Below are 23,554 nucleotides of genomic sequence, written 5' to 3'. Positions count from 1 at the left end.
GAGTGGTTTTTCCCTTTAACTCTAAAATAAAATCTTTACCACAGATTTTCTTAAAATCAAATTTGACTTGTAAACCCCCCAAAAATGATAAAAAATAAAAGTACAGCAGTGTCCCCCACAGTGTCTACAATACTTAAATATTCCTGTCAACAGTCATTGAAGGCACATTAACAAAGAAACTGTTTCCATTCAACAGACTAATACAACAACCGACTGTCACATTTACAAATACCTGTATATAGAAAACAATTAGAAATGTAGTCTTGTTTTGGTTGTGTGAAGTAAACTAACAATCCTGTGAACACAAAGTACCACATGACGGCCCAAATCCATGAATGTATCCTATCTGAGTTTAAAACTATAACCCGTATCCCTCCAGATTCTTGAGATTAATTCATTTGTAATGAGGATTTTAAAGGATGAGACCGGCGACTGTCAACAAATCTCATGTGCAGAGACAAACCAACAATGAACTGATCTACTTACAAGTGTTGTGTGTGTGTGTATCCAAAGCCTGATATATTGTATTCCTCTGTGCTTGTAGACTTCCATTGTTGTCCAAAAAACTATTAAAAACACATCAGTGAGTCACACCCCTGCACTGGGTGATATGTTCCTTCATTACAAAGAGTTTGGGTACGACAGTTTGTTTAGAAACGTCTCCGAAGACTAACGACAGCGATCCTGTCTCCAGTCTCAGAGGAGACCGATGGTTCAGTTTACAGAGCTTCACTAGCTTGTTGTGCTACATAACACAACCTCTTGACTTTGTACTACATTATAAATTTCTCAAAGAACTTCAGTACAATATTACACAACAATGGAAGTCTACGGCACAGAGGAATTATATCAGGCTTCAGATACAAACACAACACTGGTTTGACTCTGCACATGAGATTTGTTGACAGTAGGAAAAATATAGAAAATTGCCAGACTCATCCTTTAACAGACAATCTGTGAAGTCATTAAAGTGTCAGATTCCTAACTTTTGCATGATGTCCGTCTTTGTATATCACAGTACTTGGTAACAGTCTGAAGCTCAAACTGGCTTCAGAATAAGGTCAATGCCAGACAGTCATTGAGAAATAACATTAACACGAGCTGCGTCTCAAATCACATACTTCTGTTAGTACACTTTCATGTAGTACATTGTGTACACTGTGTACTTACTGGCGTAGTGCGCGAATTTCTACAGGGTAGTGTTGTCTCAAATCAAACACAGCCGTTGTGCACTTACCGGAAATGACGATCGCAAATTAGCATTAGCTAGCGTTAGCATTCGTGTTATCGCTAAATTAACCCAAAAAACATACTGATGGCTTATATCTGACAACAGTATAGTGGTGCTTAATGCTAAAAAACACATGCATAACTTACATTTGTATAATGTGGCGATGTTCACTGTAGTTACAACGTACCCGGCCATCATTTCTAGTTTGAAAAGCGGTCGCTCCCCTTCCGCTACGTAGCCAAGATGGCGACCATTGAGGACGAGAAGCGTCCATAGTTCCACACTCAACTTTTTGACTGTTTTGAGTGCAACATCCGGGTACTCACAGTGCATTTTTCCACACTTCTAAGTGTAAGTACAGAAGTACGCGATTTGAGACACAGCAATGGTTTTACGCTTTGTCATTTCAATCATTTAGAGAGAAACTTTCAGCCGACTTGCAGATATTTGTGTCTGAAACACGGTGCAAACTATGAGTCCGTGTGGTCAACTGTCACTGAATTTAAAAAACAACAACAACCAGGCTGTGAACAGGTCGCCACATCACTGCAGCGCAACAGTGAACAAAAATAAAGGGCACTTGTATTTTTTTAAAATTTCAAATCAAATCGATGACGGTTGACACTTTGACTCACCGTTTTGGTTTAAATGTCTCCACGTTAAGGTCAGAAATGAGCCAGCTGGTGTGTGTGTGTGAGATTCTGTGAACCAGGATAAAACAGCAGGCTCTGTTCTTGTTTTAGCGTCGGCTGCATCCAAATTAAAACTAAAAAAAAAAGGCACGACTGCTCTGAATATCGGCTTGATGCACGGTTACTCAGGTTTCTGTCGTCTGACTTTGTCGAGGTGATGATGAAGAGGTTTTTAACTGTTGAAGGTCCAGTGTTTTAGTCACTGTCCGGTGCAGGAAACGTGGTTGTACATCAGAAGGGGGTCCGTCTTCAGTCTGAGTGGTTAAATTTACAGTCTGAATGTTTGTTCTACTTGAAACGGAGCGGCTTCTCTCCAGCATCAGCGTCTCCTCCAGTGTCTTTATGTGAATGTGTGTGCAGAAGGACAAACCGAGGTCTTCAGATCTTGTCCTCAGATACCCAGAAGTCCTTGTGTTTTTTTTCTCTACTCACTGAAGCTGAAGTTCAGGCCGGAGCTCTCTGTGATCGGGGAGGAGGGGCCCGCGCTGGATACGGCGCTGGAGGGGATGCTGCCGTCTTCACACAAAAACACAGAAAACACAGTTAATTATCTTTTAAACCTCAGCGACACATCAGTTCCAGTATCCGCACAAAACATCTCTGACCTTTCCCTTAATCTGAAATCCTCTGGTACGAATACTACACTTCCCTGATGGAAGAGTTAATCTCATTACTCGCCGCCCCTGAGCCACTCAAGAGTCGCGGTGTGTGTGATGTGTTACTGTATGTGCGTCATGGCGAGGGACACAAAGCCACCACCCCTCTGCGTTCAGTGATTCAGTACAAAAAACAGGAAAAAAAACCTGCATCATCCCCTCAACACTTCATCTTTGGTTGTCAGGGTTATTGATGGTTTCATAAACATTTACGTCAATATGTGTATATATCAATAATCTGTTCAGCCGGGTCAGCTGATCCTCTTTAGCCTCCCGTAGACTAAAGCGCTGGCTCATATTTATCTATAAAGCCGCTCTCGAGTTACTTATTTAAGTGAGTTCAACTGACAGAAATGTGTGAAGAGGCTTCCTGTTTATTAACAGTTCCCAAAATCTGCTCTGACTGAGGTAAAACAGCTTTTATATAAGCTGAAAACTCTGCCAGGAACCTTCTGCAATTTGATCTAAAACTGCAAAATTTGGTTTTTCTTTGTGAATTTAAATCATCGTTGCACAATCTGACTGCTCTCTCATCTGTCTGCTGATGTTTTAAAGAGTCTACATGTGTTAGTCTGATGGATTAATAGTTTTAGATCAGTCTTATTCGTTTTATTTCACTTATTTTGGGGATTTAGACAGATATTGGGTTGTTTTAAAGAGTCTTCATTTGTCTTTAGGATGTAATACTTTATATGATTGTGAAGACTTTTAATCTCAATGGAGGTATTTTTTGGTTAAATAAAGGTTTTTTTTATTTAACTGACTAAAATATATTTTTACATTTTTTTTTTTACATTTTAGGGTATTTCCAGGTATTTTAAACCCTTATGTTGCAAAGAACTGCTGCTGTTCCTCCACTAGAATGAGAACAAATGTGTCTCAAATCCAAACTACACATTAATTCTATGCAGGTTTTGAGTCCACTGAGTGTTCACACTAGAAAACTAGGTGTGCATATTAAATGTGCGTGTGCTGTGGGTGGACATTTTTTGTCCCACAATGCAATGTGCAGCATAAACGAACAGGGGTAAAACTACGTGTATAGAGGGCAGCATCACAGGCCTCATAGCATTGTAGCCTGCAGGAATATCATAAAAAGAAGAAGAGGAGACGAGGGAATAGCTGCAAACCAATCAGCATGCAGCCTTTTCTCTCTGAGGTTACTGATCAATATAGTGGTTCATTACATACTGTACAATACAAACAACTATATACTACAGCTGAAATGATCAGTCGATTAATTGATCAACAGAAAATTAATCTGCAACTATTTTCATTATCGATTAAGTAATTTTTCAAGTAAAAATGCCAAATTTTTACTAGTTTCATCTTTTCAGTTTTGAGGATTTGCTGCATTTTTTGTCTTCTGTGACAATAAACTGAAGATTTTGGTGTTTTGGACAAATCAGACAAAACAAGCAACGTGATAACATCAACATAAGTTTCAGGAAACAATGACTGGAATTTTTCACTATTTTCTGATATTTCTGACATTTTATTGTTATGACAAAGCAATTATTGGTGGAAATAGTTGACAGATAAATCAATAATGACAATAATAGTTGGTTGCATCTGTAGATCAGATTAGTCCACTGTTCAAAAAGAGAAAAGAAAGTAATCCTTCTTATATAATCAATCAACTGATGAAATTTGCTGGTTGTCTGAGGTTGGAGATGATAAGACGTCTGTCGCAGCAGGTTTTACATCATTTCTGTTTAGTTTGAGACATTTGTTGTTCACTAACTGCACAGTATGTAGTATAATATGTAGTATATAGTACAGTATGTACAGTATGTATTATAGTATGTAGTATATAGTACAGTATGTACAGTATGTAGTATAATATGTAGTATATAGTACAGTATGTACAGTATGTAGTATAATATGTAGTATATAGTACAGTATGCAGAATAATATGTAGTATACAGTACAGTATGTACAGTGTGTAGTATAATATGTAGTATATAGTACAGTATGTACAGTATGTAGTATAATATGTAGTATATAGTACAGTATGCAGAATAATATGTAGTATACAGTACAGTATGTACAGTGTGTAGTATAATATGTAGTATATAGTACAGTATGTACAGTATGTAGTATAATATGTAGTATATAGTACAGTATGCAGAATAATGTGTAGTATATAGTACAGTATGTACAGTATGTAGTATATACTGGATAGAATTAGTATATAGTTTGGATTTAGGACACATTAATAGTCTTTCTGACACATAAATTGTTCAGTGAGGCTCTGAGTGACATAGTCCTGTTCTTGAAAGCAGCTGTACTGTTAACAACTGTGTCACAGTATCACATCACCAGCAGAACAAGTGTCCTATTCATCCGGCTCTATAACCTCCAGCATCCCTGCCTGAACAACCACGTGATAAACAAGGCTAAATTAGTTCTCGGCAGTTACAGCGACTCCCGATCTGGAGCAGGTACCGACGGGACCGAGAGGAGACGGAGAGACGGTCAGACAGATAAAAAGCCACCTGGGGTCAGCACGATGTAAATAAAATACGCGAGAAAAAGGGGGAAACACGAGAAAAGATAAGTGAAGAAGAATTCGGGGGCAGATGTTTCATCAATCAGCAACACTGGCAACAGGCTAAATTAATCATCTCACCACCCAGGGGGATAAGAGGAAAAAACCAGACTGAAGGAAAGAGGTGAAGTAGGGAAAGAAGAGGAGAGCGAGTTGTTAAAGGGGGCTGTGATGTTCTCTCTGAGTCCTATTTAACTCAAGTTTTATAACTGATGCTGATCCCACAGGGTGGCCTGCCAGACATTTACACTCCTATTTAATTTATCTGACAGTTTTGGAGCTTAGAAGAAGCAGAGGTTGTGTTTTTTTTTAGTGTATTTACTAACATACAGCTGATTTTGTAAGAATGCAGGATGTTCATGAAAAAATCCAGCTTTCATTTAAACGTTCACATTTTAGACATTTTTTAGACTTTTTAAACTTTGACTCTTAGCAAAAGTTACTTAAAGTGGTTGTTCAGGTTGGGGTCCAAATTTGAGCTGAAATGATTAGTTTGACAGACAGAAAATTAACTGTAAACTGTCAGTTTTGATCATTGATCATGTTCAAAGGATACGCTCACAATTTTTCAACTCCTGTTGTCCTAAAACAACATTCAGGTGCCCATATGAACAATGACACATAATGATTCCTCCTGTTCATACTGACCATTAGAAGATCCCATCATGTTGCACTTTCAATGTAAGTGATGGGGGACAAAATCAACAGTCCTCCTTTCATGCAAACATGCATTATTTAAAAGTTTATCTTAAGCTAATATGAAGCTTCAGCTGTCTAAATCAGTCAAATCAAGTCAACATCTTTCAATGTTAAAGTCTTTTTAGTGCCTTTTTGTCACTATATTTCCACTGCAGCTCAACAGGAAAACATTGTTGAGACACTAAACTAACTGTAGCTGTGTAAGATATCCACAATTCGACTAACTCAGACTGCTGAAGCCTTTAATTATCTTCAGAAAATACTCTTAAATACAGTTTTTTGCTCAAAACAAGGAGTGTGGACTGAGTGTCCCCCCCATCGCTTAAATTGTAAGCACATCTGTAGGGGATCTTCCTAATGATCAGTATGAACAAAAGGAATAATCACAGCAGGAAAACCCTGTTCAAGTGTTCTAGATGTGAGGATTTGCTGCTTTTCTCTGTTTTTCTCTGATTTTTGCGTTTTAGATTGTTTGCTGGACAAAACAAGCAATTTTAAGAAGTCACTTTAGACGTCGGGGAATTATGACGCATACCTCTCACTATTTTCTCACTAGACAAGACAATCATTATTAGCTGCAGTCTTAGTTCTGTGTTTTGTTCAAGGACACGTGTCTGCTGGCTGATCCGAGCATGTGACGTCGTTGTTATGATACAGTTATTATCTGTAACCTCTGTGTCATCCTTGATAAATGAACGTCTATCAGGTCATATCTGCTACCGTCTATGTACGTGAAGGTCATTGCTGGATGTCGGGGGGGGGGGGGGGATGCGGAAGGGCTTTTTCTTTTATCTTCATCCAGATTTAGCTGAGCGTGCACGGTCTTTCCTGGGTATTGCTCTGCTTGTCATTCGTACACTTACTCATTTTTACTCGGGGGAGCTGCTCAGTGCAGCGTCAGTCTGTCCGCAGAGCAGCTGAGGATTAAAAGCCTCGTTCACGGCAGAATCTGAAATTGATAGCTTGCTAAGTGGCCGCAGTAAATGAATCATTTTGACCACATAGCTTATTCCTGACAGCTTAATTTATATGTTAAAATAAATGTATCTAAATAAGATGTTTGTGCATGTAGAACAAGATTTTTACCTCATGCACACACAGCAGTATTTCCCTTCTTTGAACAGTTTGAGGATATTTCAGGTCACAAAACTCACCGTATTCACATGCAGACATCTACTGTATCAGAGGGGGAGATACATGCAGCCCCTTCAATATTACATAACGCCATAAAATCATTAAAAAAAACACTCACGCCATAGAGGCTGGCTCGGCGGGCGAAGAGACGTCTCAGATCCAGAGGAGGACAGAGGCTGCTGTGGGCTGTAGAGAGACGTCTGGCTCTGAGAGTCAAACAGGCCGGACAGTGCTGGAACCGAGACAGAGGAAACATTCACATCAGCTTCCAAATGTCATAAACAGAAGCTCATTTCACATCAGACTCATAGTGCAGTCCTCAAGTATTCGGAGAGTCTCTTTTTTTTCTCATTAAGTGTTAATATGTGGATATTAGATTTCAAATGAAACTGCTTTAACAGCTTTAATTTGAATGTTTACATCCGCGTCTCAACAGCTCTTTTATAGATCATCACTCAACTTAAGCGGACAGAAAGTAACCACACAAGTTAACATAAAATGAAATAAAGTCACTCTATTTAATACATGGTTGTAAATTCCTTTGCTGTCAGTAACTGCTGTTAAGTTGCTCTTTAAAGCGACGGTAAACGGTTCAAGTGAAAAGCACTTGAACTTTATAGTCACTCTTTCAATTAAAATCCAATGTGTGCTGAGTAAAGAGCCAACAGAAGAATTCAGAAAATGTCCAAATACTTCAAGACTGCACTCTCTTTCACATCTGCACTTGATGCATAAATATATCACTTTAAAAACACAAATTCCTTGCAAAGAAGTTGTTTCTGAGTGTTACAATAAATAACATTTCTCTAACATGACCAGAATCAAAGAAGTATTGACATGATGGTCGGTTTTGACAAGCGATCATTCATGTTTAATGGCATATTTGATGCGCTCAAGTAGCGGATTAACCCGAATATAAGACAACCCGGGAAAAAAAAAAAGACTTCTTGAAGATACAACACTCGTCCTCTCCCTGAGATATTATTAATCCAAGAAGAAGAGAGTCCTCATTCTTGAAGCCTTTTCTCTCACAAACATGAAATACTTCCATTAAAGCAGAATGTAAATCCCGCATTTGTGTAGCTTGACTATCAGTCACACACTCAGGCTGTTGGAAGCTGCACAAACGATTTTCTCCTGCGGTTTGCATTTTTTTTAGACTGACTGTCTCTTTTGAGCTCCTCATCAACTGTGACAGTGGTCCGTTTCTACAGTAAAGATGTCGGGAGACGCTTTGGACTCATCATGAATTCATTTCCTGTATGTTGTGTTCCTCTTCACAAGCCTTCAGAAACTAAACAAATACTTTTAGGGCTGATAACTCTGACATAAACCTATAAATAGAAATGAAGAAACTCGCTAGACTAGCAACATTAAGGCTACAAACAACCCATAATGCAACACCCTCTGTACTGTAGGAGCGGTACACTCATTCAAAAAGAGTATCTGATCTTCTGAACATCTGGAATATAAGATGTTCAAATGTATTTTCAATAATAGATATTGTCTTATATTCAAGCAAACAGGATATGCAATTCAACAACTGCAACTCTTATGAAATACATGATCTGCATTTCATAATTAGAATTAAACAATGAAGCAAGACGTACGAGCGTCTGACACTAATGCTGCTTCACGGTGGTGGACTTACCTTTCATGGTCTTGGCGTGGACCTCGCTGCTGCTCTCGCACATCGCGTTGAGGAACTCGTCCACCTGCTTCAGCGAGAGCGAGTTGTGCAGCGTCTCCAGCGGGTAGATGGAAGGCACCATGGAGCATCCTTCAAAACCTGCAGTAAGGACGAGAGATGCAAACGCAGCCGTTCGTATACCACTCCTCCGTCGTACTCGAGAGGAAGAGTGGTAAAACGTTACAGCTCTCTGTGCATGTTGGCTCTTCTACAGCTTGTTCTTTCAATGCCATACTGACAAAGCGGGTACCAGACGTTGTCATTTGTTAAGTAGCCAGACAGACTTTTATGCTACTGTAAGATCTACAATTAGTGGCTTGTTACCTTCTACAGTGTACCTTCTGTCTGACCTCCGACAGCAGGTACACCACACAAATCTATCAGCCAAATAAGATGTCAGCAAACATATAATCAGCAATATATGGCTGGCGTTAATTTCCTTTGTTAGTAAGACCACATGGACAAAACAAAAGTGGTGTTTTGATAAGTCTGTGATCATACAGTAGAGGGTGTGGATCAATTCACTTATTCACTCTTTCTTCTCTTCAGTATGTTGATGTTGAGACTGAGCAGCTCTAAAAACATGGACGCTGGATTCATCTGCACTTTGGATGTTCTTACTAAGTCAGACGTCAGGATTGATGGTAGCTTTGGTGTCGGGCTAATGTGTTCACTGGAGATGATAAACACTCTCATTTTGTTCCATTTTCTGCGAAACTCTATAAAGCTGCTGTCTGCACATAATGAGCAGAAGATGCATAAAATGATTTATTGAGTCATCGCCTACAGTAGATAAGATATTTAACAGTTCATAGTATTTCAACTTCATTTGCAGACTGTTATTCAAATTAGATTTATTCGAGGGAAAGTTAGATATAAGATCCAAAAAGCCTGAGTTTAAACAGCTGGAGACCACTGGGAGAAAACAAGGAAGGTGCAACATTACTTTGGAAAATAAGACAAGTAGAAATTCTGGGAGTTCAGTTGACAGACCATTTATAGATATATTAACCAACTATTTTAAAGTATTTTATCAGATTGATATAATAAAATCCATAAAACAATCAACAGCTCTTTGATTTGCGTCAACTTGATACATCCAGAGATTTAAAAAGGGAGAAATACTATAGACTGTAGACTAAATTGTATAGTAAATTGTCTGATGGTTGACAAATTTCAGGGTATGTCTCACCATGTCGCCCGACCTTAGTTCTTTCTATTAAATAACCCCAACAAGCAAAACGCCCAGTAACATCAATGAACTGGTCTGCTGAAGTGTCCTTGAGCAAGAGTGGACTCTGGCCTGAGGTGAGCAACTGAATAGAGGTTTTATCTGAGTCACTTGTATTGTAGTTTTAAGTATAATTCATTAGTAAATTGACCAGTTTGGAGGTGAATTGACCACAACCCTGATATCTTAAATAAGGTAGATGTAGTAGTAGAGATTAGGTGTAGTGTGTGATGTGCTGAATCTTGAGTCGGCAGATTCTGTGTGGACATATTCAGTTATTTGTGTTTTTCCTTTTATGAAATGCCAAAAAATTAAAAAAAAACCAACATGTGCTGAGAAACACGAAACACAACTGCACCATGACAAGCTGACTTTTACACACAAACTTACAGCAAATACAGTCCAGTTGCATTCAGAGCAGCCTGACAAGGAACACTATGATGAAGCGACATGATGGAAAAAAAAAACAAAACGGGGGGGGGGGATGAATGGAGGGTAAAGCAGTGCTTCCATTTCATCCATCTCCCCGGAGAGCATGCTGGTCAGCGTTGTATTTCTCTATGAATAATGTGCTATGACTACAGATTTTTTCCACGGCTACTCCCTGAAATAGCTCGTCTAAGATAATGACACAAGCGGAACGAACTGCAGTCGGCACTTAATGGACAGGAACAATTCAAGGCCTCCAGGGACCGAGATATGAATTTCCCCTGTTGATAATTTTCACATCCAAGTTTTAGTGGAAAGGCTCAGCGTTAATGATTGTCATGGGAACCTTCATGTATAGTAGCGATGACATAACAGAACATTATATGGACATGTTTAACTTTTATCTGACAACCACCAAACAAAAACAGGATCAGAGAGGAAAAATACATCACAGACAGCTGCTTTAACTGTGTTTTTGGTTGAATTTCTTCATTTATCATGAAATCTTTCTCTTTACTGGATGTTTGCTAAAGCTGCTTTACTCAGTGTGGACTAAATGACAGGGTCTTCCTGCCAAAGCTTTGACGAGAGAAGAGAAATACTACCTGCTTTAATTGGTATGACAAAGCCTCAGGAGGACGTGTTTTGGTGGCTCAGCAGACTTAATTGTGCATCACACCTCAATCTTTAGCCTCACTAAATGGCTTTCAATTGCGTCTTCACGCCTCTTTAGTTTTTATTACTTTGCATTCTTTAATAAAGCAGAAGTTATATAAAAATTAACACAAGCTGGCATTTATTGCCTTTCCCTCCTCCCTGTCTTTGCTGCAGCCTCTCTTATGTCGATATCAAATTCAGCTCACGCACCAGATTCAGTGAGAGCAGTAAATCCTGACGCTACACTGCACCACTCACACATCCCGCTTTCCAACACAGGAATACACAAGGAGGACAGGAAAGACAGCACGGTGATATTAAAATGCGTATATGTGAGAAAGCATCGCGCATTGCCATAAAAAAAAAAAATCTCCATCTAGTCGATGCCTGTAGAAAAAGAAAACATCTGCACGTTATTACAGACAGTCATCCGTGACTGCAAAGAATAATTGCGAGGCTCTATTAAGGTGACACAACGTGCCAAGACGTGCTCCAGAAACTCTTTAAAAAAATAATAAAATCAGCGTTTTATGAACAGGCTACTACTTAATTAGGCGATTAAAATGAGGGATGAGATGATGACCCAGATCTTTCAACAGACGCTGAAATATCTGCCACCTGGCCAGGAAAAATGCTTTGCGAGCGCCGGGGGAGACACAGTGGAGCAGAAGAGTCTGACCTCCCAGTACGAGGGCCAAATCGGTGCCATCAACACCTGACTGTCTATTCTACAGACAGAGCTCATTATTGAGTAAATGTCCAGTTTCAGGGGCATTTTCAATGCGGCACCCACTACTCAGGATAGAGCATGCACACGATGCAGTAAGGCAAGGCTCAAACTCTTTGATAGCAAGAGTTCATTTTTCCTGATATTCAACTGTCCACCTAGCATGCATGTAGAGCATCAGTCCTCCTTGTGCAAATTATTTTAACATTATTTATTATTATTTTAATTTTTTTAAATTTTAACATAAAACTTTGCTTTAGTTATAGCCTTTTCTAGTTTCAGAAATGGTAGAGTAGGTGTCCAGTTTTGTGACTTGGAGCAAAACAGACTTAAAGGTACCTTGTAGAGCCGATACATTGGTCAGGCCAACATATCGTATCAGTGTGCAGAGTGACCGAGTAAGGCCGGTATCAGACTAAATCAGGCGGTGCGGCCCACCTCCACAGGGTCAAGCGGAGGTGTGTGGGGGGGGTGTGGGCGTGTTTATTTGTGCTCTAGAACGTAACTGCTGTCAAACAATCAGAAAATAACGTTTTATTGATCTGATTCAGTGGCTTTCTCACTATCAGCGCTCCCTCTCTTCATTCACTCTCTATCTCACTCGACCATTGCTGCTCTCTCTCTCTTTTTCTGTCGTCTTTTTTTAAAATGAGTCGGGAAGTCAACAGCAAAGTCTAACTTTACTTTTAATGATATCAAACGAAGAGAAATGTCCTCCCCTCGTCCTAGTAACGTCTTTGTCCTTCCTCATGACAGAGTTTACAGCTCTGATCGGTCTGATCTCTGACTGTGATCGGCCACCGCAGCCTTCAGCTGCAGTGACGTCGGGTTGCGTTTCTCCAAAAAGTTGACTCTGGCTCAACTTTCCAGCTGCAGTCTAGTGTGGTGCCGCAGCAGCCAAAATGCACCGCCCCCCTTCAAATGAACGGGAGGACTGGCATTTTCACCACACGGCCTGATTTGGTCTGAATACGGCCTAACAAAAAACTGCTGAACTTGGTTTGCAGTAATTTAGAAACAGTGCCACCATTACATAGTTTGTCCACCAGAGAGCACTGATACATGATTTTTACACTGTAAAAATGTCCTGCTCAGTACATATCTTGGTCACAATAATAAATAATAAAAGTAGAAATCAAAAGAAAAAAGTCAAAGAGATCCTGATCAAGTTTGTCTAATTATGTTATGCATTTACATTGAAAATAAATACTATTGGCAGATATATGATGGGGATTTTTTAAACTTCCAAATATTGATATCGGTATCAGCCTCAAAAGTCCAGTAATAGTCGGGTTTTCGTACCCTTTCTCGTGTAGACACACAGGGGTGACGCATCTCCAAAGAAAGTGGTTGAGGTGTCATTTTTTTCCTTGTTCTCCGCCTCCCGATCTAACGATGCAGGTGATGTAGTTGGCGCCCAGCAGCGCTCTACAGCTCTGTGTTGCTCCACTAAAGCCACAGCTACTTTTGAAAAATCTCAATGATCTGATAAAAATCCCTAAACTAACTACACCCACAATCAGTTTCACTTGGAAATGAGTCACATTACGGAAGACGGAGACACATTTCCACTGAGACTTTAAGTCTGCAGAGGAAAATGGACATTTCCTGCTTTGAATATTACATCATCCGGCAGCCATGCAAATAACAGAAAAATATGTTTGCAGTTGGACTGATGGAGCAGGGTTGCAGATGTGATTAACAGACAAAAAAGACGAGAAAGGATAAATGCACAGGTGGAAAAGGAAAACTAAAAAAGGACAACATGAAAGGCCAGACTGTAAAAAAAAAAAAAATGAATGCAGTGAACTACAGCAGATGCAAAGCTCAACTGGCATTGGCAGCGTCCCTCTTGCCCCAGCGCTGGCTTAACGGGGCTAGAGGGAGTCGGAGTCGGTGTCGGAGGCAACAGGAAGTGAGCGAGGTCTACAGAGGCTGACCGTGGAGAGATTCTGTGAGCTCCTGACCAGACATCAGCCAGGTCTTGAGGAGGCGAAGGTGGTAGGGGCAGTGGTGCAGGTGGTGGGCCATGGCCCTGTCCACAGCCAGAGGAGCAAACCCCAGCAGGGCCGGCTCAGCGGGCAGCCCCCCCAGCAGCTGGACTACATGGAGCTCGTCTGAGGGCTCTGAGGGATAAGAGGCAGAGCAGGGAGAGACAGTGGAGCAGGAGGAGGACAGGAGGAGGTGATAGGAGCTGTGCAAAAGAAAGGCACAGAGCTAAAAGAGAAGTGTGTTTGTACAGTAGAGTTGTGTGTCTGAATAGGGGAAATACATAATAAAGAACACATTCACTTTCAGTCTCTACCTTCGCTTGATCAAAGCAGGTCTGAAGCAGATCAACTATGACTGAACAACACAAACAACTGATACAATCCAACCATTTCATGTCTAAGCAAACAAAGTTCAAACACAAGTTAACTCCAGGTCAAATAAAGACAGCAGCAGTCAATAACAAGCGATAATCTACGATAACACATGTTGAAAGGAATCAATGAAAACCCAACAGAGACCAGACGAAACCAGACGGTCTTACAGTCATCAATAGCCTCAAACACATCATTGTCAAAATTATAGTCCTTTGAGCGCCTTCAAGTAAAGAATGTATATTAGAGATTTGTGGCATCCGAGCTTGATTTACTGATCTCAAACAACCAAAAAAACAACCAACTTTGCATCAACAGTGCAAGTCTGAGAAGTCCTCCACCTCAAATATTCAATAAAACCAAAAATCACATATAATATGGCTGTTGATCAAACACTGCAACACAAGACTAAGAGTGCCAACGTGGTCATAATGACAACACTAACATGTTTACCGTGTTCACCATCATAGTTTAGGGTGCTAGCATGCATTTACTAATTAGCACTTAATAAAAAGTACAGCCGAGGCTGATGGGAGTGTCATTAGTTGTGTAGGTATTAGCCATAAACCAAAGCATTGGACGAATTAAAAGTATGACCTAATGGCATGAATGTGTGTACTACATTTCTCAGCAATCCATCTGACACTCAATATTACAAATGTCAACTTCGTGGGGGTGCATTAGGATTCATCCTCTGGGAATCATGAATGTCATATGTGTGTTTCATGACAATCCATCCAGTAGTTGTTGAAATATTTCACTGCGGTCAAAGCGGAGGACAGACCGGCTGACGTCAGGATGGCTAAAAACACATGACAAGCAGTACATTCATAGAGACTGTAGACATTTTACTGTCACTCAAGCTCACTGTGCGATATAAAATTTGACTAACCAGAAGCTTATGAGTGAGAAAGAAGATGATTGTATTTGCTCTTTTCTCCATACATCATAAATAATCAGCACTAATTTGCTAATGTTGCCTTGGAGAGCTGGTTAACGGATTCAGAAACACATTCATACAGTACATTACAACTTTCTCTCTCTTTAAGGTTCTACTTTAAATCAATAAATAAGAAGCCTTTGGCTCCAAAACTTTATATTGATTTTGTGAAAATGTGACCCGACTGATTTATGACTAAATCAAAATGAAAACATGCAACTGAAAATGTTCTGAAAAATGTTTTCTATTAACAAAAGGCCCCTAACAGCTAAATACCTGATTAGTTTTCCACAATAGGTTTTACTTCCACAGCCAAAATCCTCTTTACACATATATGCAAGTCTTTTTAAAACTGGTGGACATTTTGATGATAATTGACTAACCTGAACTTGCAGTTTACACAATTTGGAATCAATTTAAAGCCGTTCAAAACTTAAACTAAAGGCACAAAGCTGGAAAAACAACAGACTTTTACATTTGGTTTAATGCTGTTTGTTTTATATAGTGGATTAACTGCTCTCTACATTACAAAACTATCTCTTCAAATGATTATTTAAGACCTTAAGATGTACTTATGGTCTTAAATTTAACATATTGAGCCAAAGCCAACAACATACAGCGTTTACTCGACACCGTGGTGACCTGTAGTTTGTCCAAACAACTGTCAACATCATATCAGATTTCTGAATTACACAGTAAGCTACTTACCAGCTATAAATACAGATGAATTAAAGACAAACACAACTTCTCACAAACAGACTGGACCATGTTAGAGACCAGGTGTGAAAGCAGAAAACTGTATTTCACCTGCTAATGCTGCTGAACCTTTCTTACTTTGCACAGGAGACTGTTGGCATCAACAGTTTGGCTTTACTAGTGAATTACTGTGTGTCAACCGATAGGTAAAGCAGACACTCGTTACCTAGTGGGGTTTTGATAAAAAAGAACAAAAAGCCACTTTTAATTATCTCAGAAAGAGCTGCTTGTATACTGGCACTAATTTGATGAATTTCAAAAAATGCAAATCTTACTAAATCCGTGTGACCCCAACAAAGAACTTGATAAGACTAAACTGAATAAATTACATTTTTACCATCTAAAATAATGAATTAAGCTACTGAAACTCACCCATACCTTCATTTTATCCTGTTGGGTGTGTAGGTACAAAAGTGCAAAAAAGTGCATGGGAGCCAAAAACCAGCAAACTAAAATTCTCCTAAAATCACAAATACTACTTCTGGCTCCTCACCATTATTTGTTAGAAGCAACATACCGGCTGGTTTTGTGAGGATGTTTGAATAATTTGCTGGAATGCAACTCACATACAGTTCATTTTATTGCCCAAAATAAGAAATCAAAAGAAATATGATTTAAAAATTAACAAAAAGTGCAGGTGAGAATATGTTATGATGTGTGCACATATAATCTACAAGTGGAAATATATCTATATATAAAGAGAGTAGATATATTCCACAAATATATCTATATATATATGGAAGGAGATATATTCCACAAACTGTAAATACAACCATCCTGTGGAGAGACAGCAGGATCAGAGAGGCGAATTAAACAGGTGCAGGCAGAGCAGGTGGTGTTAGAGGTGAGGGCCGAAAACAACACAAGGTACAACAAACACCGAGGGTGTGGGGTGGTGAAACAGAAACTCTTGAGAAAAATTTTAATCTTGGAGACGTTTAATGTAATTAACGCAGCCAAACGTCAAACCCCCAAAAATAGAAAACACAGGAAATGTTTTCCCACAAAAAAAAAAAAAAAGATCATGCAAGATATCAGGAAAACTGGAGGAGTGTCGGAATAAACTTGAATAAAAGCAGACATACCATTAGTCGGATGCCTGGCAAACGACACAGAAAATCTCTTTACTGCCGGCATAGAGAACAGCTCTGAGGAGATAAGAAAGGTAACTGGTATTACTGGGACTGCTGGTACCTGCGTCTGCCTGGTTGCCTGTTTTATGTGCTTTACATGAGGGGAAAAAAAGAGGAGAGAAAGACAGAATGAGAGAGAGAGTTGGCACATCGATTCATCAATGTCTGTCTGCCAACCAACATGCGTGAAAATGAGGTCATCTCTGAATAAACAAAGAGGAGATAGGCTATCAGAGAAAGTGAATGGAAAAGGTTGTGGAGTGGATGGAATATATAATGGATGTTTTGGCTGAATAATATTAAACACAGAGGAGAAATGACGCAGGATTTTGATCTAACTAGTGTTTTTCTGTGACGGGAAACTGAGACTCCAGCCTTTGTTTTCTTTCATTCCTTGGACTGCTATTGACTTTTAGCTCTTAAAAGGAACAGTTAAACATTTTTGGAAAATGCGCTTATTCACTTTTTTGCCAAAAGTTAATGAGGAGATCGATAACACTCTCCCATCTGTACAGTAAAACTCTGCCAGCAGCCGTTTAGCTTAGCTTAGCTTAGCTTAGTATAGCATAGCACAGACTGTAAGTACAGGTGACAGCTTGCAGAGGTCTGTCCAAAGCACCTCTAAAAGTTAGCATGTTGTGGTTTTACAGGGTGTTATGTGCCGAACTATTTCTTGGTAGTAACTTCTTGGACTCACCTTGAGTTGCCAGGCAGCCAGCAGAGACTCCAGCAAGTCACTGCACCCAGCCAAGAAATAGTACGGCACATAACACCCCATTAAAACTGTAAATGGTTGTTTTTACATGGTATACACTCACTGAGCACTTTATTAGGAACACCTGTGCAATCTGATAATCCAATACAACAGCTCTACCATAAATTCTACTTTTACAAAGCTTATTCATTTAGTTTTTGTTGACATTGTCAGGAAGGTGATAATTCTACTTTATGTTTCTTATTTAAGTTGTAGTGGTGCACTGGAGTGCATTCAATTGAAAAGTTTCTAATAGTTTGCCCCCCTAATGTATGTTAATGGGGTGGACAAAATATTAGATTGTACAGGTGCTCCTCATAAAGTGCTTAGTGAGTGTGTAACATATTAATGAGAGAGCTTTAGAGGAGGTGCAGGTAGGTGGATTTTGTTACATTTGGACAGAGCAACATTTCCCTTTTTCTCCCTTTGTTTCCAGTCTTTGTGTTAAGCTAACGAGCTCATGGCTGTAGCTTCATGTTTACTGTACAGACGTGAGAGTCTGTGCAAAGTCCTTCAAATCAGCATATTTCCCAAAATGTTGAACTATTCTGTTAACAAATGCCCTCACTGTCAACGTAGGAGGAAATGTTGTGGTGGTGGTGGTGGTGGGGAGGGGGAGGGGGATCGAGAAATGTGAATGCAACCGCAATTAAACTGTGGACGAAGGCACATAAGGATCATAAGGCTCTCTATAGCACCCTTGTCACCAACACTGAAGAACGTTCTCACCTCTGAATTAATTGAACCTCCTTTCACATTTATGGTAAAACAAATGAGCGTGTTGTCCCGATGCACTGATGCTCTCTTCCCTTAAATGAACGGCGCTGACGTCAGTCCAAACCCTCACCTGTCTACCACAGAGCATGATGTAACTGAATTGAGAAAGGAATGCGTGTGTTTGCTCCTGGCAGTGTGTGTAGCCTTGCAGTCAGAGTGACACCCAGTGGACAAACTGAACAGCTCAGTTTCCTGTATTTAAAAACCAACAGTGGAGAAAAAAAAAATCCCTGCAGTTTTGCCCATTTGCTTATCCATATGCATTCATGTGATTTGCAGGTAAAATTATCTGCTGCTAACTTAACCTGAGGATGTATCACAGAATCTTTGGAAACTACTTGACAAACTTGTGTGACTGAACAGCTGTGACCATGAGAATGGTATTAAACCCAGATGTTTGGGGTAATTAAACCTGCTTTAAGGACACCTGGTGGCGGTGAAAACAGCTTGCTTGTACTCACCATTACCAGAAACGGGTGGGGAGGAGGAATCCGACTGGGGATTATTTAAAGGTGGATTATTGGCTTTTTGAAAATATATCTGTTCCAAATAACAAGCTGAGTTTCTTAATGTAAGGATTAATGTAAATTGTGATTAATGAAAAAGCCAAGACTCCTGGCTTCCAGACACAAAAACTACTTTACTGAGGATTATGAAATTAAATTCCCTGAGAGGGGATCTACGAACTGCAAAAACAACATGCACAGAGAGAACATTTCAACATATCTGAACCCAAGCAGACAGCGGTGTGATCGGTGAGTGGCCATGCTGATCTGGAAGAACATTGATCTTCGATAACTACGGCACATCACACGGTCCCCGTGCAAGTTTGCATGCTCAGCATTTGCTGCACAGCTAATCACTCTGCTGTCAAATCAGTGCCATTACCATGCACACTGTGAGGTAAATCACTCAAGAAATGTGATGCAACAGATTGAAATTGTTAGTTTGCTTTGTAGAAGGGAGCTGGAGAAGGAAGGGAGTTTTCACACCCCCCCAAAAAAGTGGCAATACTGAATGTCCCCAAAATCAAAGTATCTGAAGAAAGAAAAAAAAAGAGAGAAAGGAAAAAAAAAAGAAGATATATTAAAGCCAGAAACTTTGAAGAATTTCTCTAAAAAAGGATAGAGATGAAAGAACCCGCCTCGTGAGGGAAGGCAGAAAGCGGTGTGAACATACCAAACATGCCAATCGGCACACTGCCGGGGGACAGGGGTGGTTTTCGATGGTGGTGGTGCGTGCGGACGTAGTCCCGCAGGTTGGGGGCGCTACAGGACACCCCGAGGGCGGAGGCGCTGAAGAGGCCAGAGCAGAGCGAGCCTGTGTGAGGAAAAGCCGGGGTGGGAAAGGGAAGGTGTGCGGGATGAAGGGGTGGATGGAACGGGTGGGTGGGAGTGGAGGTGTGATCGGAGGGTATTAGTTTTTAGCACACACCATGCCGTTATTACTCATAACAAACTGTTACTTATGGGGAGTTTTTGTCATGAGTCTGTGTACATCTCAAAGAATGTACACGTGTGAAAACCCTGTAACTACAATCTGGCTGATATTCATCTTCTAACTTCAATTGAGAACAGTTTTAAAAGGCTTCACATTAACTGAAAAAAATGCTTCATTGGCTGCTACTTCTTCCTGGAAATGATGACATGTGAGCTACAAGGTTTTCACAACAGTGACCGCATCTATATGACCCGTGTGTGTGTGTGTGTGTGTCTATGTGGGTGCGTGTGTAAGTGTGCGTACGTGTAAACAAGAGTGCATACAGAACAAGTGTGCGTTTGTATGCAGAATGCAGAAGGAGAGGTGTGACAAACAGGCAAAGTGTGGAAATGGGATTTTTTTTTCAGACACTCGCTGTGCATAAACACTCTGAAGTTGCCGTTATTGGTATGAATATCAAACAGTAGTGTCTCATATTTGTAATCTACTTTTTACATCAATACTGACTTTGTAGACCACATGGAATAGAAGATATTGTCTTTGGAGCTGGAGAGAGAAATAAAAACAACCTAAAAAGGCATCAATGTTGAGTCTGCGCCTCATTCTTTTGTTCTATAAACAGCATGAAGGTATGAAAACCAGCTCGCTAACAGAGGTCGTCCCTGACACCTGCTGCTCTTGTCTGTGACCTTAGCTGTGTAGCTTTCTGGTGTCTGTGATGAACTGGGAGGGATCTCTCGACAGCCTCACACTTACTGCACATAACAAACTGACAGGCTCCACTCAGATAATTCCCAGAGGCTTTAGATGGAGCTCCTTTGATGACAAGTGAACGCAGGACCGACCGCTGCTTTCAGACTTGTGATAATTAAGCACTGAGTGACATTATGATTAACGCATTTAGGGAAGAAGCAGCGCTGCATCCATACTGCACTTTGACACTTCTTGTTAGTTGTGCCTTTGTCTGTCTGCCGTCCAGACATATTTTCATCTAAAAAAAATCAGGTCTTTTCTCTCTTGACCTGATGGTCATTCATGCTTTTATATCGTCTCGGTTAGATTAATTCCCTGTATTCAGGGTTAAGCCAAAAAAAAAAAACTCCAAAACAATTAGTCTTTACTCTCTAAAACCTAAAGATATTCAGTTTACTATTAGAGAAGACAAAGAAACGCTGCAAATCATAGTAATCCAGATGTTGGAACTAGGAAATATTTGGCACTTTTTGAAAAATGTCTTAAACGATTGATTGGTTATCAAAATAGTTCTGTCAATTGACTAATCTATTCACACACTAATCATTGCAGCCCTATACTACATGTAATAATCCACTGCCCCAATGGACCCTCAAGACAAAGGCTACCTGACATTTACAATAATTCGGACATTTAAAATGCATCATATGTTCTTTGGTAACATCACGCTGTAAGTGTGAAGCGGTGTAAATTAGGCGAGTGAGTAAACTCCCAGTGAAGCACAAGTGTCAAAATTCTTCCGCTCCCCATTCTCACACTCATGGTTTCATGTTTTTTTTTCTCCACACGTCTCGATTTAGATAACAGCCTTTCATGCTTGTGTGAGAGTCACCGTGTTAGCAGGTTGTTGGAGGTTAAACGCCTTCGGGAACTGTCCACACTGCAAAACAAAAGTCCTTCAAAGGTTCTTTCTTTGGGGTCGAGGTTAAATCTGTTTAAGGAACCGAGTGTGGTTCGTAAACAGTTCTCTGATACAGCTGATTTGGAACATTTTAGGCATTTTAACATTTTCTGTGCACCATGGTAGGGGGTCAAGGAAACTATGCAAACATCTAACTTAAGAGGTTCATTATAGCGCCAAAAAAGGTTGTGCAAGTCCAGACACTGTCGCTGTGTATCAATTCCATACAACAAACTGAATCCAAGCATTGTTCAACAATGCTGTATACACAAAGCTGCAAAAAACTAAAACTGATCTTAGAAAACATAAAATTATTATTGTATTAAATCTTTTGCTTTTCCTTTTCAAGTTTACTTTTGAGTGACGTCCATTGGAGCATGTTTAGCAACATTTCCAGCAAATACAAAATGGTAAATTATGATTTTTTGTATACTAACTGCAAACTATGATAATTAGGGTATAGTATATACTCTGCAATATATAATCGGTTTGTAGTATGGAATTGGGACACGTTATATTTCAAAGTCTGTCCTGCAATATCATTAATTTTGAAATTAATCCATTAAAATCGCAAATACAGGTGAACAGTGCCCTGTGATTAAAGTTGATCTTCAAAAGTTTGGTTCATTTCCTGAAATAAGAGAAAGGAACACCTACAGTATGTTCCCTTTGTTGTCACTTTATCACCTAGAGGGGATATCGGTACACCGCTGAACGCTATGGGACACCAGAGATCCTGCAGTTGGCTGCAAATGCAAACTCTCCCCGCTGACCTCTTGCCTACATAGTTTGGAGTCTGATCCTGTTTGGCTGCTGCTAAGCCAAGCTGGGATGGAAGTTATGTGACCGTCAGAGAGACCGAGAAAGAGAGAGAAGGGGGGGGGTGGATGGGGTGATGGAAAAAAAGGAGGGAAAGAAAAACAGATAGAGAGATATGGAAAGGTGCAAGGGTGAGGGAGAAGTCACAGCCACGGCTTGTGATAAGAGGAGGATCAATGACGACAGCTGGAAATAAATGTGTTGTGAGGTCAGTGTGTCTGTTGGCATAAACTCTCTCTCTTACCCTCTCTCCCGCCCCCACACACACATACTCACACACACACACATACAGATGACACACACACTCACACACACCAGAGAAGAGGTGCCCACCTAGACCACTGGTTGGTTTGATCTCGGGAGACTGGCGTGAACACGAGGGGAAGAGTCGGTGGGATGTGGAGCCTTTGGATGACTGGGTGGGAGAGGTCTCAGAGAGGACCTGAGTGGGGCCATGGAGACCAGGGGTTAAGACTGAGATGGTTTTCCCTAGTAAACCAGGGACCTGATGTCTCCCAATCACTTCAACAAAACCATAACTTTGATATAAAAGAAAAGAGAGCAAAGTAGGATGCACAACTGCTCAACTAAAGAGAGACTAGGAAGTGTGATGCAGATGAAAATACCCAGTCACATTCTTAAAGGGGACATATTATACACATTAGCAGGCCCATATTTTTATTCTGGGGCTCCACTGGAATATATTTACATGACTTACAGTTCAAAAAACTATTTATTTATCTTTTACTGGCTCTTTATGCAGCCCCTCAGTTTAGCCTGTCTGAAACAGCTCCAGTCTCTTTAAGGCAGGGAGCATTTTTACATAAGTTCACCTCAAGTTTTAGAGCTTTGTCTACGTTTAACATGGACATCAGACATCATAACAGTATATAAATGACAGAAAAAAAGCAAAAAAAGCATAATGTGTCCCCTTTAAATGATAAAATAACATTATATCTGTCTGTTGCAGACTAACACTAAGTCCACAGTCTGGTACCTCCATGGAGCCCGTCTTGCGGTTGCGGATCATGGGTGACCTCCGTTGGATGTTGATGGGCTCAGAGACAGGAAGTGCCTGGTCTGGTTGGTCCTGGGAGAGGTCCTCCAGACTGCCCTGATTGGGCTTTTTGTCTTGATTCTGATTGGACAAAGAACATGTGAAGGGAATCATTGACAGCTTTGTATAGACTTTTCCTTAGACATCAGAATCAACTGCCCAAT

The 23,554-nt window shown here is 40.2% G+C and overlaps 1 protein-coding gene across 5 annotated transcripts in view; it reads right to left on the bottom strand.

Moving 5' to 3' along the window:
• Positions 1-1,348: 1,348 nt before the first annotated feature.
• Positions 1,349-23,554, bottom strand: part of ppip5k1b (diphosphoinositol pentakisphosphate kinase 1b) — a 56,885-nt gene continuing 34,679 nt past the window's right edge. Inside the window, exons 24-30 of one of the 5 annotated variants that reach the window (XM_042412071.1) lie at positions 23,331-23,471; positions 22,667-22,775; positions 19,600-19,740; positions 16,842-16,904; positions 8,615-8,752; positions 7,082-7,195; positions 1,349-2,439 (exon numbers count right to left, since the gene is read on the bottom strand). In XM_042412071.1, coding sequence (XP_042268005.1) covers positions 2,348-2,439; positions 7,082-7,195; positions 8,615-8,752; positions 16,842-16,904; positions 19,600-19,740; positions 22,667-22,775; positions 23,331-23,471 — 798 coding nt within the window. In that variant the 3' untranslated portion in view covers positions 1,349-2,347. Of the gene's footprint in view, positions 2,440-7,081; positions 7,196-8,614; positions 8,753-16,841; positions 16,905-18,967; positions 19,459-19,599; positions 19,741-22,666; positions 22,776-23,330; positions 23,472-23,554 lie in introns of those variants that run through there. The other 4 variants (XM_042412072.1, XM_042412073.1, XM_042412074.1 and 1 more) reach the window with 4 other exon arrangements.

Source organism: Thunnus maccoyii, chromosome 5 (assembly GCF_910596095.1).
Source record: "Thunnus maccoyii chromosome 5, fThuMac1.1, whole genome shotgun sequence".
NCBI classification, from domain to species: Eukaryota; Metazoa; Chordata; class Actinopteri; order Scombriformes; family Scombridae; genus Thunnus; species Thunnus maccoyii.
Note: the sequence above shows the minus strand (reverse complement) of the source record. Positions and strands in the feature narration are given on the sequence as shown.